Here is a 16,823-nt window from a genome sequence, read left to right as displayed (position 1 = left end):
TCTGCTTTGAACTTCAGTAGCATTTAATTTTCACTTAGGTTTTGGCATTTATCACATCACATTTTTCATTATAATTATTTTTTAAAAAGCATTCTTTTAAGGGTGAACGCTCATTCTAGCAGATGGAATAAGGTATTTCCTGATTCTAGAATCACGAACAAAAGGCAATTAAAATCTCTACACTAAATTTGTTTTGACAGTTCTGGCAAAAAAACAAAGCTGGGGCTAAGCTAGGCATGGTGGTGCACACTTTACTTTCAGCACCTGGAAGGCAGAGGTAAGGAGGACCACTGTGAGTCTGAAGCCAGCCTGGGACTACAGAATGAGTTCCAGGTCAGCCTGGGCTAGAGTGAGAAAAAAACAAACAAACAAATAACAACAAAAACAAAGCTGGTGACTCCCTAGATCTCTTAGGGAACACTGCACACTGACACCTTTTTAAGTCCCCTCCCTTCCTCATGGAGCCCCAGAAGTTGTAAGTTAAGTTCCTATTGAGTTAAACTGGTTTTTTTTTTGGTTTTTTTTTTTGTTTGTTTGTTTGTTTTTTGGTGTTTTTTGTTTTGCATTGATATCCCTAATTGTTTAAAAGATTTTTTTTTTTTTATTTTGATGGGTATGGTGGCATATGTCTTTAATCCCAGCACTTGGGAGGCAGTAGTAGGAGGATCACCATGAGTTCGAGGCCAGCCTAAGACTACATAGTGAATTCCAGGTCAGCCTGGACTATAGTGAGACTCTTACCTTGAAAAACAAAAACAAACAAAAAGATTTTTTACTTTTTAATTTATCTGAGAGACAGAAGGAGAGAATGGGTATGCCAGGGCTTCAGTCACTGCAAATGAACTCTAGACGTATGTGCCACCCTGTACATCTGGCTTATGTGGGTCCTGGGAAATAAAATCTGGATCCTTTGGCTTTGCAAGCAAATGCCTTAGCCACTAAACCATCTCTTTAGCCCATCTCTAATTCTTTTGTATGGGGGTCTGGGGGGCAATTTCTCACTCTAACCCAGGCTGACTCTGGAATTCACTTTGTTGCCCAGGCTGGCCTTGAACTCACAATGATCCTCTTACCTCAATTTCCCAGGTGCTGGTAACATGGATTAGAAGCTTTTTTCTATAGGTAGTTAGCTAGGGACAGGCCCAAAGAAACACAGATATCACTCTGCCCTGGCAGAACTAGAACCCCAGCCTGATTGAGTCTCATCCAAGATGGCTGTAAGCAGCAACTTCCTGGTTCATCTTGAAGTTTTCCTTGGGCTTAGCACCTGAGGGAAGGGCCCTTCCTGAGTCAGGGTTCCCTTAGGGACCAGAAACCAATCAAGATCCTTCATATGTGTTTAAACTTGGCAATGAGACTCATCCTAACTAGGTGCCTAATTTATAAAAGGCCTGGAAGTGGGTAGGGAGTACTCATACTTCACCATGAGTTTGAGGCCAGCCTGGGGTTACCAAGCAAGGTTTAGGTCAGCCTGGGCTAGAGTGAGACCTTACCTTAACAAAAATAAACAAACAGGGCTGGAGAGATGGCTTAGCGGTTAAGGTCTTTGCCTGAAAAGCCAAAGGATCCTGGTTCGGTTCTCCAAGACTCACATAAGCCAGATGCACAAGGTGGTGCATGCATCTGGAATTCGTTTGCAGTGGCTGGCGGCCCTGGTGCACCCATTCATTCCCTCTGTCTCTGCCTCTTTCTCTCTCTCAAATAAATAAATAAAATATATTTATAAAAAATAAAATACACAAACAGGGCTAGGGAGATGGCTCAGTGGTTAAAGAAACTTTCCTGTTGCTAAACCTGCCACTTGGGTTCAATTCCCCAGTAAAGCCAGATGTACAAAGTGGCACATGTGTTGAGTTCATTTACAGGAGATTCTGTCATGCCCATATTCTCTCTTTTTCTCTTTCTGCTTTCAAATAAATAAATAAATATTGAAAAATAGCTTAGATGGCTTGGCAGTTGAGGCACTTGCCTGCAAAACCTAAGGACCCATGTTCGACTCTCCAGATCCCTCATAAGCAAGATGTACAAAGATGAGGCAAACACAAGGTCACACATGCCCACTAGGTGGCATAAGCATCTAAAATTTGATTTCAGTGTCTGAGGCCCTGGCACATAAATTCCCTCCCTCCCCCTCCCCCTCCCCCTCCCCCTCCCCCTCCCCCTCCCCCTCCCCCTCCCTCTCCCTCTCCCTCTCCCTCTCCCTCTCTCACTCTAACTCTACCTCTGCCTCCCAAGTGCTGGGATTAAAGGTGCATACCACTACACCACTCTGTTGTGTTCTTTTTGTTTGTTGTTTTGATTTTTCAAGGTAGGGTCTCCCTCTAGCCCAGGCTGACCTGGAATTTACTATGTAGTCTCAGGTGGCCTCGAACTCATGGGGATCTTCCTACCTCTGCCTCCCGAGTACTGGGATTAAAGGCATGCACCACCACACCCAGCTAGACTTTTTTTTAAAGATTTATTTTTATTTACTTATTAAAGACAGAGAGAAGAAGAGAAAGAGAGAGTGAAAATAGGCACACCAGGGCCTCTAGCCACTGCAAATGAACTCCAGACAAATACACATCTGACTTATGTGGGACCTGGAGAATTGAATCTGGGTCCTTAGACTTTATAGGCAAGTGCCTTAACTGCTAAGCCATCTTCCCAACCCTTGTGTTCTTTTATTTTTTATTTTTTAATAATTTATTTGAGAGAGACAGAGAATGGACTGGACATGTTAGAGCCTCCAGCTATAGCAAATGAACTTCAGACACATGCACCACTTTGAACGTCTGGCTTTATGGCTTCTGGGGAATGGAACATGGCCATCAGGCTTTGCAAGCAAGTACCTTCGCCACTGAGCAATCTTTACAGCCCTCTTTTCTTTCTTTAATTTTTTTTTGATCCTTTATTAATTTATTTCAGAGGGGGGAGATAGAAGAGGAAGAAGCAGATACAGAAAGGATGGGCACTCCAGAGCCCCCAGCCAATGTAAACGAACTCCAGATATATGTGTCACTTTGTGCATCTGACATGTGGGTTTTGAGGAGTAGAATCTGGGTCCTTAGATTTCACAGGCAAGTGACTTAACTGCTAAGCCATCTCTTCAGCCCCTTTTTTTGAAGTAGGGTCTAGCTATAGGTAAGACTGGCATGGAATTTGTTATGTAGTCTCAGGGTGGCCTCATTTGCAGCAGCTGGAGGGCCTGGTGTGCCCATTTTCTCTCTCTCTCTCTCTTTCCTTCTTGCTCTTTCTCTCTCTCAAATAAATAAATAAATATAAAATATTTTTAAAAAATTTAAAAAAACGGGCGGGAGAGATGGCTTAGCAGTTAAGGCACTTGCCTGCAAAGCCTAAGGACTCAGGTTCAATTCCCCAGGACCCATGTAAGCCAGCTGCACAAGATGGCACATGCATCTGCAGTTTGTTTGCTGTGGCTTGAGAGAGGTAGATTGAGAGAGGGAGAGACAGAGAAAGATAGAGAGAATGAGCACACCAGGGCCACCAGCCATGGCAAACAAACTCCAGAGGCATGCACTACCCTGTAGGCCTTTGGTTTTAGGTGGGTATTGGGGAATCCAACCCAGGCAGACAGGCTTTGCAAGCAAGGGCCTTTAACCGCTGAGCTATCACTCCACCCCACCTTTTTTCTTAGGGTTTTAAAAACATTTTATTGCCAAGCATGGTGGTACACGCCTTTAATCCCAGCACCCAGGAGGCAGAAGTAAGAGGATTGCCGTGAGTTCGAGGCCACCCTAAGACTTCATAGTGAACTCCAGGTCAGCCTGGGCTAGAGTGAGACCCTACCTCGAAAACCCCCCAAAAAATAATAATAATGAAAAACATTTTATTGACAACTTCCATAATTATAGATAATAAACCATGATAATTCCCTCCCCTCCTCTGCTCAGTCAGTCTCTCTTTTATTTTGATGCCATCTTTTCCTCCTATTGTGATGGTCTTGTGTAGCTAGTGCCAGGGTACTATGAGGTCACAGGTATCGAGGCCATTTTGTGTCTGAAGGAGCATGTTGTAAGGAGTTCTACCCTTCCTTTGGCTCTTACATTCTTTCTGCCACCTCTTCCACAATGGGCCCTGAGCTTTGGAAGGTGTGATAGAGATATTGCAGTGCTGAGCACTCTGTCACTTCTTCGCAGCACTATGGTGCCTTTTGAGTCATCACAGAGGTCACAGCCATTTGAAAAGAGAAGTTTCTTAACCAAAAGTCACAGTAGCATTAGTATATGGATATGAATGTTAAGCAAGTGCTTACAGGGCAGTTTGGTGAGCAAAATATATGCATTTAGCCAGACGCCAACAAACATTAAACCCCTAGGACTCATGACCTCACCCTTCCCTTTATTTTTCTGCCACTCAGACTGTGTCCTCTCCCTCCAGCTCCCCTTAAGGAGATCAGGAACAATCATGAGTGGTCAGTGGCAGTTGCAGCAAAGCAACTTCATGCTCAGGAGATAATGCTATGCCTCCTCCTCGTGGTTTCTAGTACTCTACACAGAGAAACTTCTCTAGTAAGAAACTATAGAAATAATCTCTGGTGCAGGCTGACCTGGAATTCACTATGTAGTCTTATGGTGGCCTCAAACTCACAGCAATCCTCCTACCTCTGCCTCCTGAGTGCTAGATTAAAGGCATGTGCTTAGGCCCCTTTTTTTTGTTGTTGTTGTTGTTTGTTTGTTTTTCTGTTTTTTGTTTTTTCAAGGTAGAGTTTCACAGTAGCCCAGGCTGACCTACAATTCACTACGTATGCTCAGGGTGGCCTTGCACTCAACACAATCCTCCAACCTCTGCCTCCCCAAATGCTGGGATTAAAGATGTGTGCTACCACGCCCAGCTAGACCTTCTTTTAATACAGTGTTGGGATCCAAATTAAGATCTCATATATTTAAAAACAATTGTTTAAATTTGGGTTGGAGATATTGAAGGACTCAGAAACCAGATGGATGCCATGGCAGGCTTCTGAGTCCTCAGTAAGCCTAAGTTTCTGTTTCTGGGCAAGGTCTAAATTTTTATTTTCCAGTAAGGGTGGGTTTAACAGTTACTGGAAACTGATTATGCCATACATTCCTGAAGTCATAAGCTAAGTTCAATTCCCCTAGCTCCAGCCCGCCAACTTTGCCTGCCAAAATCCCAAGCCAACCAGAAGAGGACGCTGTTTAAATCAACCAGTCATGAAACCATCCTCTTCTTCTATGTTCAAATCCCTATAAAAACCCTCCCCTCCCACTACTCAGGGCTCTTGTACAGATCCACTGTGATGGTGAAGTCCAGAGACTGAGCTTAACACCGAAATAAAGCTCCTTGCCCTTGCATACGTGTTTGGTTCTCCTTGGTGGTCACTGGGGATGCCGAGAACTGAGCATAACAATATGGCTTAGTGGTTAAAGCACTTACCTGCAAAGCCTAATGACCCAAATATAATTCCCTAGAGCCCATGTAAGCCAGATGCACATAGTGGTGCACGCATCAATTTAGTTTGCAATAGCTAGAGGCCATAGCATGTCCATTCTCTTTCTTTTTAACTTTTTTTTTTGTTTATTTTTATTATTTTATTTGAGAGCAACAGACGGGGGGGGGGGGGGAGAGAGAGGGGATGGGTTCATCAGGATCTCCAGTCACTGCAAACGAACTCCAGATGCATGAGCCACCTTGAGTATCTGGCTCACGTGGGTACTGGGGAATCAATCTTCAAACCGGGGTCCTTAGGCTTCACAGGCAAGCACTTAACCACTAAGCCATATTTCCAGCCCTAATTTTTATTTATTTATATATTTGAAAGAGAGAAAGAGGTGGAGCGGATACAGAGAGAGAGAGAGAGAGAGAGAGAGAGAGAGAGAGAGAGAATGGGTGTGCCAGGGCCTCCAGTCACTGCAAATGAACTCATGGGCCACCTTGTGCATCTGGCTCATGTGGGTTCTGGAGAATCAAACCTGGGTCCTTTGGCTTTGCAGGCAAGTGCCTTAACCGTGAAGCCATTTCTCCAGCCCCATTCTCTCTCAAATAAATAAATAAATAATTTGCATGCAGAGAGAGAGAAAGGGGGTGGATGGACATACCAATGATTCTAACCAGTGCAAACGAACTCCAGATGCATGTGCCGTTTTGTGCATCTGGCTTTACATGGATACTGGGGAGTTGAACAAGGTTCAGTAGGTTTTGCGGGCAAAACCTTAACCGCTGAGCAATCTCTCTAGCTACACAACCTCATGGTTTCTAAGCAAGCACTCTGCCAACTGAGCTACATCCTCAACTCTTTTGTTTCATTTTCTCAAGGAAAATCATTAGCTAAACCAGCCAAAGGGATCTGAGAGGGCCAAAGACACAACTTGGTAGTCAGGCATTTACGATCCATTAGTGTTTGTCAGCAAATCTTCAGGAAAGGTTAAGGGGTCATGGAATCCAGTACATAGGTCACCCACCAGTCTCAAGAAAACACTCATACAACTAGGTACACTGTGAGCATTACATGACCCAACTCTGGTGTTTCCCTTTTAGGTTTCATTTTGACCCTGAGAGACTCAAGCTCTTATGTGAAAATGGTTTTAGAGCAATAATCCAGCAAGATAATTAAAGAGCAAGCATCCATTGACTTGCTATCCTGCTGACAGGGATATAATGGTTGGAGGAGAAGAAGAGACAGTCTCAGAATAAGTGATTTTTGGAGAAGGATGAAAAGGCTCTTACATGACTGGTGAGATGGCTTAGTAGTTAAAGCAGCTTGCTTGCAAAAACCTGCCAGACCAGGTTTGATTCCCTAGTATCCACAAAGTGGAACATGTGTCTGGAGTTTATTCGCAGTGGTAAGAGGCTCTGGTGTGTCCATACGCTTTCCCACCCACACACACATGTATATGGTATTATAATGTGTGTGTGTATGTTGAAAAATCTCTGCTTGTGTCATAAAAATTCATATCCTGAAAAGCCGATGTAGTGGGTATGCCTTTAATCCCAGCACTTGGGAGACAGAGGTAGGAGAATTGCTGTAAATTCAAGGCGTGCCTGAGATTATATAGTGAATTCCAGGTCAGGCTAGGCTGGAGACCCTACCTTGAAAAAAAAAAAAAGTTCTGATTGCAGGAAATCCCTGAGGAGAGGAATGGTGATTTATGAGTTTCTATTGAAGCCCCTCATTGGACAGATAAGGGGAATTCAGAAAGCCTGGTCCTGCTTCCTCTTGGTAATCAATATATCAAGGCAATGCATTTTGAGGTGGCCTTTCTTGAACACCCTCAACAATAGTTAGCTTTTTGAAAAGAGTACATTAAGTGAATATAAATGGGATAAAAATTATAAATTAATTTGTCATATTCAAGTCTTTTTCAAAATAAATCTTTTTCAGCAACTTGAAAACTTTTAATTTTTTTTTGTTTTTGTTTTTTTTTGTTTTTTGAGGTAGGGTTTCACTCTAGCTGCAATTCACTATGTAGTTTCAGGGTGGCCTCGAACTCTTGGTGATCCACCTACCTCTTCCTTCCAAGTGCTGGAATTAAAAGTGTGTGCCACCATGCCCAGCTGTTTTCATTTTTCTAAAAATTTATTTTATTTTGGGCTGGAGAGATGGCTTAGCAGTTAAGGTGTTTGCCTGCAAAGCCCCTGTTTCAATCCCCCAGGACCCACGTAAGGCAGATGCACAAGGGGCACATGTATCTGGAGTTCGTTTGCAGTGGTTACAGGCCCTGGCACACCCATTCTCTCTCTTCTCTCTCTCTCTGCTTGCAAATAAGGAAATAAAAATAAATTATTTTAAAAATTATTTTATTTTGGGCTGGAGAGATAGCTTAGCAGTTAAACGGTTGCCTGTAAAGCCTAAGGACCCTGGTTCGAGGCTCAATTCCCCAGGACCCACGTTAGCCAGATGCACAAGGGGCACACACGTCTGGAGTTCATTTGCAGTGGCTGGAAGCCCTGGTGCACTCATTCTCTCTCTCTCTCTGTTGCTCTCAAATAAACAACAAAATTTTTTTTAATTATTTTCTTTTATTTGAGTGAGACAGACAAACAGAATGGGCGCACCAGGTCCTTCAAGCTGCTGTAAATGAACCTCAGATGCATGCACCATCTTGTATATCTGGCTTATGTGGGTCCTAGGGAATTGAACCTGGGTCCTTTGGCTTTGTAGGCAAATGCCTTGACTGCTAAACCATCCCTCCAGCCCTCATTTTTTAAACAAATTTTTATTTGCGTGTGTGTGCACGTGTACGCATGTGGATATGTGTGTGTGTTTTATGTGTGTAGCAGGGCCTCTTGCCACTGTAAACAAACACCAGATGCTTGTGCCACATTTTGGATCCATCTTAAATGGGTGGCTTGGGAATTGACCTTGGCTGGCAGACTTTGTAAGCAAGCATCTTCAACCACTGAGCTATCTTCCCAGCTCCCTGAAGTCCCCCCCCTTTTTTTTTTCAAAGTAGGCTCTTATCTAGCCCAGGCTGACCTGGAACTCACTTTGTAGTGCAGGCTGGCCTTGAACTCATGATAATCCTCCTACCTCAGCTTCCTGGGTGCTAGCATTAAAGGCAAGAGCTACTATAAATAAATAAATAAAACAATAAAAAAGCATGTGAGTCTGGCATGATCCATTGTGAAGGACCCAACAGAGGAAGGAGGATCAACATTCATACATTAGCAGTGGGAGTAGTGGGAGCCATCCTAATGATACAACCAACAAGGACTACAGCTCTGGCCTTGAGACCATCTTTTCACAGAATAAACAGTCAGTAGAAGGCAGGAGAATTTGTAAAATGAACCAAGATACTTTTTCAAAAATTTTATTTGTGGGGAGCAATGGCTCAGTGGCCAAAGTCACTTGCTGGCAAAGGTTGACCCGGACTTAACTCCCCAGTACATACATAAAGCCAGATGCACAAAGTGGCTGGAGTTCGTTTGCAGTGGCAAGAGGCCCTGGTGTGCCCATTTCAGTGTTTGCATGGAAATAAATAAAACATTTTTAAAAATCTATTTGTATCTGTACATGTGTGTGTGTGTATATTCCAGAGACTGCACCACTTTTGGGTCCAGCCAGGAAATTGAACCCTGGGCTGGTAGGCTTTGCAAGCAAGCATCTTTAACCATTTCCCCAGTCCTGCGTTATATTTTTTTATATAAGATCTTGCTATGTAGTCCAGGTTGGCTTCCAACCCTCTTAGCCTTAGCCTCCCAATTCCTGGGATTCAAGAATGCCATCTTGGGGAAGAAAAAAAAAAAAAAGCTTTTTTTTTTTTTTTTTTTTTTTCCTGAGGTACGGTCTCATTCTAGCTCAGGCTGACCTGGAATTCACTATGTAGTCTCAGAGTGGCCTTGAACTCACAGCGACCCTTCTACCTCTGTCTCCTGAGGGCTGGGATTAAAGGCATGCGCCACCATGCCCAGGAAAAAAAAAAAAACTTTTTCTTATTTTGGTATGTTTATGATGCATGTGTCCATGTTCATGTACACACACATGTGGAGGCCAGAGGTTGAAGTTACGTGTCTCCCATAATTACCCCACACTTTATTTTTTGGGGGGGGTTTAGGTAGGGTCTCACTCTAGCTCAGGCTGACCTGGAATTCACTATGTAGTCTCAAGGTAGCCTGGAACTAATGGTGATCCTCCTACCTCTGCCTCCCCACTGCTGGAATTAAAGGCGTGCGCCAACCATGTCCAACCTTCCACTTTATACTTATCCTGAAGCTGGAGCTCACGCTGAAGTCCTCTGGTTTTCCCCATTATGCTCAGCTTTTACATGGGTGCTGGGTTCCTGAACTCATGTACTTATGTTGTCCTAGCTGGCATGGAAGCTCCTATGTACACTCGGTTGTCCTAGAACTCAACAGTTATCCTTCTCTGTCTCCTGAGTGCAAGAATTACTGGCTTGTACCACCACTACAGCCAGCTAAAATGCTTCTTCCTTCTAGACTGGGGATGCAGCTTTCTTGGTAGAGTTCTTGCTGAGCACGCACGAAACCATGCATGAGGAACACTGAGGAAGTGAAGGCAAGAGGATCAGGTGTTCAAGGCTACATAGCAAGTAATATATTGGAAATCTTTGGGATACAATTTCCTGTATGTCCTGCTTGTGTGTGTGGGGGGGGGGCGGGAAGGGTGTGGTGAGAGGAGAGGAATGAATATATGAGAATGGGCACACCAGGGCCTCCAGCCACTGCAAAAAATTCCAGATGCACGCACCACTTTGTATACCTGGGTTTGTGGGTACTGGGGAGTCGAACCCGGGCCGGGAAACTTTAGAAAGAAAGTACCTCTCACGGCTGAACTCTCCAGCCCTGACCTTCCTTCTTACTCCAAATTCTTCATATAAATAAATGACCGTTAGTTTTCCTAGATTTCTCACCCTCCCATCTCCAGGCTCTCTTAGAGCTCCCAGCTTCTTCCCACTCTGTCCAGGCAGTCTCTCCCTCCTCTCCTCCAGCCCCAATTCTCTCTTGGCCCCTTCCGGAGTCCACGGCTTTCTTATTTCCTTGCTTGAATAGCGGGCCAACCTCCCACTCCTCACTCCCGTCCTCGGACATCCCCAGGACCGAGCCGTTGGAGGAGGCGTGGCCCACATGTAACAGGTCTTCCGCCCTACAGCCGGCGGGCCCGCGCGCAGACAAAGACATTCCACAGCCTCCGCCCCCTCCGCCAGAAGGGGGAGGAGACACGTGTACCGCTAGCGCCGAGTCACGTGGAGGAGGAAACGAACGCGGCTGGAGGCCTCCGGCGCACGCGCACTAAGCTCTGGGCCGCCGGCTCCGAGGGAGAAAGCTGAGCGCAGAGACGACGTCTTCGCGCGGCGCAGCGTTGCGCAGGCGCCGTGGGCCAACTGGGGGGACTTTGTTCTCCGCGGAGAAACCCAAGGGCGGTGCCGGCAGACGGCTGCGCACGCGCGCTGTCTCATTTCCGGTGCTCGTTCTCTCTCTCTCTCTCTCTCTCTCTCTCTCTCTCTTTTTCTCTCTCTCTCTCTCGCTCTTTCTCCCTCTTCGCTCTCCCTCGTTGGGTCGCTTGGGTCGGCTTCGGTCGCTGTCGCTCCAGGTCTTCCAACTCGGTCAACCGCCGTTTCGGCCTCTCGCCGCCGCCGCGTCGCTTCCTCGCTCGCACGTCGCACCTCTCCCGAGATGCAGCGCCGGGACGACCCTGCTGCGCGCTTGACCCGGTCCTCGGGCCGCAGCGGCTCCATGGACCCTTCCTTAGCCCACCCCTCGGTGCGTCAGGCGCCGTCTCGACCGCCGCCGCTGCCTCACCGATCTCGGGGAGGCGGAGGAGTTCCCAGGGGAGGTGCTCGGGCCTCGCCCGCCACGCAACCGCCACCGCTCCTGCCGCCCTCCGCCACGGGTCCCGACGCCACGGTGGTTGGTTCGGCGCCGACCCCACTGCTGCCCCCATCAGCCACAGCCTCGGTCAAGATGGAGACCGAGAACAAGTACCTGCCCGAACTCATGGCCGAGAAGGACTCGCTCGACCCGTCCTTCACTCACGCCATGCAGCTACTCACTGCAGGTAAGCGGGCCTTGGGATCCCTCCGGGCCACAGCGAGCCAAGCATGGGTGGCCCCGCGGCTTTGTTCCTTTTGCTCCCGCCTCCCCTCGGAATTCAGGCCATCGTGAGCTCCCTGGTCGTCTTCACTTTTCTGGAACTCGCGACCCCACATTCTCACCCCGGCCCAGAGGGTTGGGGTTTCTGGGCCGCCGGGGAGGCCCGAAGACGACTCGCGATCTCCTAGCGCGGAGAGGTTGATGGATGGTGCTGGGCTCCCGCCCCCCTTCCCGACCTGGTTTCCTCCTCCTCCAGCCCCGCACGCACTTGGAAGGACCAGCTGCGTTCTGAAATGAACCCGTAGCATCCCGCTTCCCCAAAACATTTCTGATCACGGGTGCCAAGGAGCGCCTCGACTTAGCGTGTGTAGGAGGTGAAAGAAAGCTGGAGCGGGGGGGGGGGGGAACCGAGGCGAGGCGAGGCAGGGATGAGGCTGAAACACCCTGTCCGGCGCGCTCGGCGGGCCGAACAGTAACTGGGAGTTTGGAGTTTTAAGCTCAGAGGCTTGGGGCGTCGATGGAATTGGAGCTTGGGGTTTTTCTTCAATCCGATTTCCCACTTCGGCCAATCATAATGAGAATTGCTACGTAGAGCCCCGGAAAGTTACTCCTCTTTATGTGTGTTCGCCATCGTTCAAGAAGAGGGAAAGGGAAAAGAGGTGGAGGGGCCGTTCCCTAGGAGACGAAAAGGAGAGAGAAGCTGCACGATGCTTGCAGCCGAAAGCCTTGGTCTTTTTGTTAGTTTTTGCTTGGTCGTGAAACTGATGAGGATGGTAGTCTTTGTTTGCTGCCTTAGGCTAGGGAACTCTTCTGTTGGTCAGCACGGCCAGACACTGATTCTCGTTCAAGCCATCTGTTTGACCCTGGCTTCTAGTAAAAATATTGCTTTAGTATTTCTTACATGTTAAGCAAGTTAAAAACAATCCACAGCCCCCAACACTTAAATAAGTAATTGGACTTTGGCAAGATTGATAAAGTGGACTTTTGCATAAATATATTTCCCTCTTTTAGTTCTCTTATCTCTCATCATTGGTAAGGAGTCTTTACTTCAAAGCCCTGAACGAACGAAGCACCTGGCCAGTAAGAACATTTAGATCAAGTGCTTATATTTTTCAACTCAGTGCTTTTGCTGTTCTGCAACACGTTCTGACTATGTTTTGTTTGTTGTGTTGTAACAACTCTTTGAGGGCAAAAATTGTATTGTCTCTATATTTCCTTTGGGGGAGGGCAGGGTCTAAGGTAGCTAGGATGGCCTTGACTCCTAATTCTTCTGCCTCCACCTCCCCATTGCTATCTTGTGACAATCATGCCAGTGTTGAGAATCAAATCCAGGGCTTCTTGCATGCTAGGCGAACACTCTACCAACTGAGCTACATCCCCAACTCATTTTTTTTTTCTTCTTTTTTCATACTGGTTTTCAAATAGCAAACACCATGTGTTTGACTCTGAAAAGCATGTACTAGCAGACTGAGGAATATCTGTCATTTGTAGTAAAGGTCGATTTGGTAGACGTTCCCCTCCTCCCCCATAGTTTATATGCATTGGGGCATGCCAGGGTCTCTTGCGGCTGCAAGTGATTGCCCGTCCCGCTTTACATAGGTAGTAGGGTAATTGAACCTGGGCCAACAAGCTTTGCAAGCAAGCGCCTTTAACCACAGAGCCATCTCCCCAGCCACGATAGTCTTTTATCTTAAATCTTTAATCTTAAATCACACTCCGATTAAATGCAGGAGGGTAAAATAACTTCAGAGCTAAAAGTTGTTGGCTTGGGTTGGAAACTAACCCTTAACTGGTTACCTAATGTTGGGAAACTTTGTAAATTTCAATAACTTAATCTGTAAAGTAGATGGTGGGTTGTGAGGATTAAATTACTTATAAAATTATTCCATTTCCAGCCAAGGGCGGTGGTGCATGTCTTTAGTCCTAGCACTCCAGTAGGAGGATCTCTGTGAGTTTGAGGCCACCCTGACACTACATAGTGAATTTCAGGTTAGCCTGGACTAGGGTGAAACTCTACCTCAAAAAACAAACAAAAATTATGCCATCTCCTTTGCCTTTTAATGACTAGATAGAATTTGTTGCCATAGTTTTCTTCTAATTATAAATGCATGGTACTGCAAAAGCAGGAATGAAAACACAAGGTATACTTTTGCCCTTCTCACAGGTCAGCGATGTTCACCTTTCAAAAAAATGATTTTCTTGAATAACCATCAAAAATTGTTGATCCTTAAATGTCACTATCATCTTTTCAGTGTTGGGTTTTTTTTTTGTTTTTGTTTTTTTTTTTTGGAGGTAGAAGGTGTCTCTAGCCCAGCCTGAGCTGGAACTTAACTCTAGTCCCAGACTGGCCTCAAACTCACAGTGATCCTACTCCAGCCTGCTGTGTGCTAAGATTAAAGATGAGTACCACCATGTCTGGCTTTTTATTTTTTCCCTCAATTTGTTTGCAAACAGAGAGAAACAGAAGAGAGACAGAAAGAAAGAGAATGGGTGTGCCAGGGCCCCTTTCCCCTGCAAATGAACTCCAGATGCTAACTTGTTTTGTTTGCAGGCAGTCTCTCTAGTCCAGGCAGACCTGGAATTTACTATGTAGTCTCAGGCTGGCCTCGAACTCACAGTGATTCTCCCATTTCTGCCTCCTGAGCACTAGGATTAAAGGCCTGTGCCAGCACACCCAACATGTATTTTAATTTTTTATTTAATATTTTATTTTTATTTATTTACTTTAGAGAGAGAAAGAGGCTGGTGAGAGAGAGAGGATGGGTGCACCAGGGCCTCTAAGCCACTGAAAAGGAATTCCAGATGCATGTGCCACCTTGTACATCTGGTTTATGTGGGTACTAGGGAATGGAGCCTGGATTCTTAGGCTTCACAGGCAAGTGCCTTTCCTGCTAAGCCATCTCTTTAGCACTTTCAAAAATTTTATTTATTTTTTTGTTTTTCAAGGTAGGGTTTCGCTCTAGCCCAGGCTGACCTGGAATTCACTATGTAGTCTCAGGGTGGCATCAAACTCATGGCAAACCACTGTACCTGGCAGCATTTTATTTTTGAGACATAATTTCGTGCCCAGGCTAGCCTCTACCTTACTATGTAGCTAGCCAAGAATGGCCTAGAATTTCTGAGCCTCCTGGCTCCATCCCCCAAGTGATGAGATGACAGGCATAACAGTACCATGCCTGGTTCAGTGATATTTTCATTGGAGAAATGTCACTGAGGTAAATATTAGCTCACTGATAAAACAGAATTGAGATTTTTCTTGTTTGGGTTTTGTTTATGGTGTGGGAATCTAACTTGGATCTTCTCATCTTCCCCCTTGACACTCTAATAAAAAATTTGGGGGGGCTTGAGAGATGGCTTAGTGGTTAAGGTACTTGCCTGCAAAGTCTAAGGACCCATGTTCAATTCTCCAGATCCTGCATAAGCCAGCACACAAAAGGTGAGGCAAACGCACGTGCCCTCTAGAAGGTGCAAGTGTCTGGAGTTTGGTTGCAGTGGATGAGGCCCTAGCGTTCCAGTTCTCTCTCTCTTGCTCTTTCTAAAATAAAAAGAACTTTAAAAATTTTTTATTTGGAGGGAGGGAAGGAATGCCTGCATGCATACAAACAAGCAAGGTTGTGCATGGTCTCTTTCCATTGCAAATGAACTCCAGTTGTGTGCACATGGCTTTAGTGGATACCAGGGACTTGAACTGGAATTGGTAGGCATTGAGAGCAAGTGCATTTAATCACTAACCCATCCCTCCTCCCCCCCCCCTTTTTTTTTTGAGATAGGGTCTCTAGTCCGGGCATTCACTATGGAGTCTCAGGGTGGCCTCAAACTCATGGCAATCCTCCCACCTCTGCCTCCTGAGTGTGGGATATTCCCCATTTTAAACCTTGAGATAAGATTCTCAGTAAGTTGCTCAAGCAATTTACTCTGTAGCCCAGTCAGGGCTGAACTTGTGAGATTTTTAGCTTTTCAAGGTAGGGTCTCATTCTAGCTCAGGCTGACCTGGAATTCATTATGTAGTCTCAGGGTGGCCTTGAACTCACAGTGATCCTCCTACCTCTGTCTCCTGAATGCTGGAATTAAAGGCATGTGCCACCACTCCCAGCTTTTTTTTTTTTTTTTTTTTTTTTTTTTGAGGCAAGCTCTCATTCTCTAATCTGGGCTGGCCTCTGTCAGTATATACCCCAAGGTGGTATGAAAATGGCTATCCTACCTTCCTCTCGAGTGCTAGGGTTACAGGTTTGTACCACCATACCCAGTTTAATAATATTTCTGAATAATACAGAAAAAGGATAAATGTGAGGAAGTAAGACTCTTAGAAGACTAAATAGTACTCTTCAAGAAAATACAGCCAATAATGTGTCTGATAGTGCACTCAGTAATTTTTATAAGGACTGTGAACAGTTAGATTATCTTTTTGTTGTTTGTTGGTTTGGTCTCACTCTAAACCCAGGCTGACCTTGAACTCAACTGTGTAGTCTCTCAGGGTGACCTCACAAACTCATGGTGATCCTCCTACCTTTGCCTCCTGAGTGCTGGGATTAAAGATCTCGCCTGGTTAGTTAGATCACCTTTACAGATGAGGAAACCATGGCACAAGATTAATTAATAATTGTCTGAGTTAACAATATTGGCAACATAAACAGCATTTGTAATCAGTCTGCATTTGGATTCGTTCACCTGGCACTTTTTTCCCTCCCAACAAACTCTCAGTCTTTTTTCCTGCTTCCCCATTATATAGTGCCTGCTATAAATTGTACTTTAAAAATATAAGCTCTAGCTGGAAGTGGTGGCACACTCCTTTAATTAATCCCAGCACTTGGATGGCAGAGGTAGAGGAATCACTGTGAGTTTGAGGACACCCTGAGACTACATAGTGAATTCCAGGTCAGGCTGGGTTAGAAGACCCTACCTTGAGAAACCAAAACAAACAAACAAAAAACCTTATAGGGGCTGGAGAAATGGCTTAGCGGTTAAGGTGTTTGCTTGCAAAGCCAAAGGATCCTGGTTCAGTTCTCCAGGACCCACGTAAGTCAAATGCACAAGGGGGCACACAAATCTGGGTTTCGTTTGCAGTGGCTGGAGGCCCTGGTGCACCCGTTCTCTCATTCTCTCTCTGCCTCTTTCTCACTCTCAAATAAATAAATAAAATATATTTTTTAAAAAACATGTAAGTTCTAACTGGCTAATTAGTCTAAGAAAACCTGTGGGAAAGTAGCATAGTGTTAATGGAGCCCTGACAATGTGATGTAGCAGCAGGAGACTTGGAGAGTAGAGTATAGTATTTAGAACTGTATATTTGTTGTTGATGGTCCCTGCATGGTTAG

General features: G+C 45.6%; 1 protein-coding gene and 1 pseudogene across 1 annotated transcript in view; one reads left to right on the top strand and one right to left on the bottom strand.

Annotated features, from left to right (window-relative positions):
- Positions 1-4,351: 4,351 nt before the first annotated feature.
- LOC123461040 lies at positions 4,352-4,547 on the bottom strand (annotated as a pseudogene).
- Positions 4,548-10,855: 6,308 nt separating this feature from the next.
- Khdrbs1 (KH RNA binding domain containing, signal transduction associated 1) overlaps positions 10,856-16,823 on the top strand; it is a 35,372-nt gene continuing 29,404 nt past the window's right edge. The window contains exon 1 of the mRNA XM_012950310.2: positions 10,856-11,473. Coding sequence (XP_012805764.1) covers positions 11,092-11,473 — 382 coding nt within the window. The 5' untranslated portion in view covers positions 10,856-11,091. The remainder of the gene's footprint in view (positions 11,474-16,823) is intronic.

Source organism: Jaculus jaculus, chromosome 5, assembly GCF_020740685.1.
Source record: "Jaculus jaculus isolate mJacJac1 chromosome 5, mJacJac1.mat.Y.cur, whole genome shotgun sequence".
Classification (NCBI taxonomy): domain Eukaryota; kingdom Metazoa; phylum Chordata; class Mammalia; order Rodentia; family Dipodidae; genus Jaculus; species Jaculus jaculus.
The sequence above is the reverse complement of the archived record's forward strand: the minus strand, read 5'-3'. Positions and strand labels throughout refer to the sequence as shown.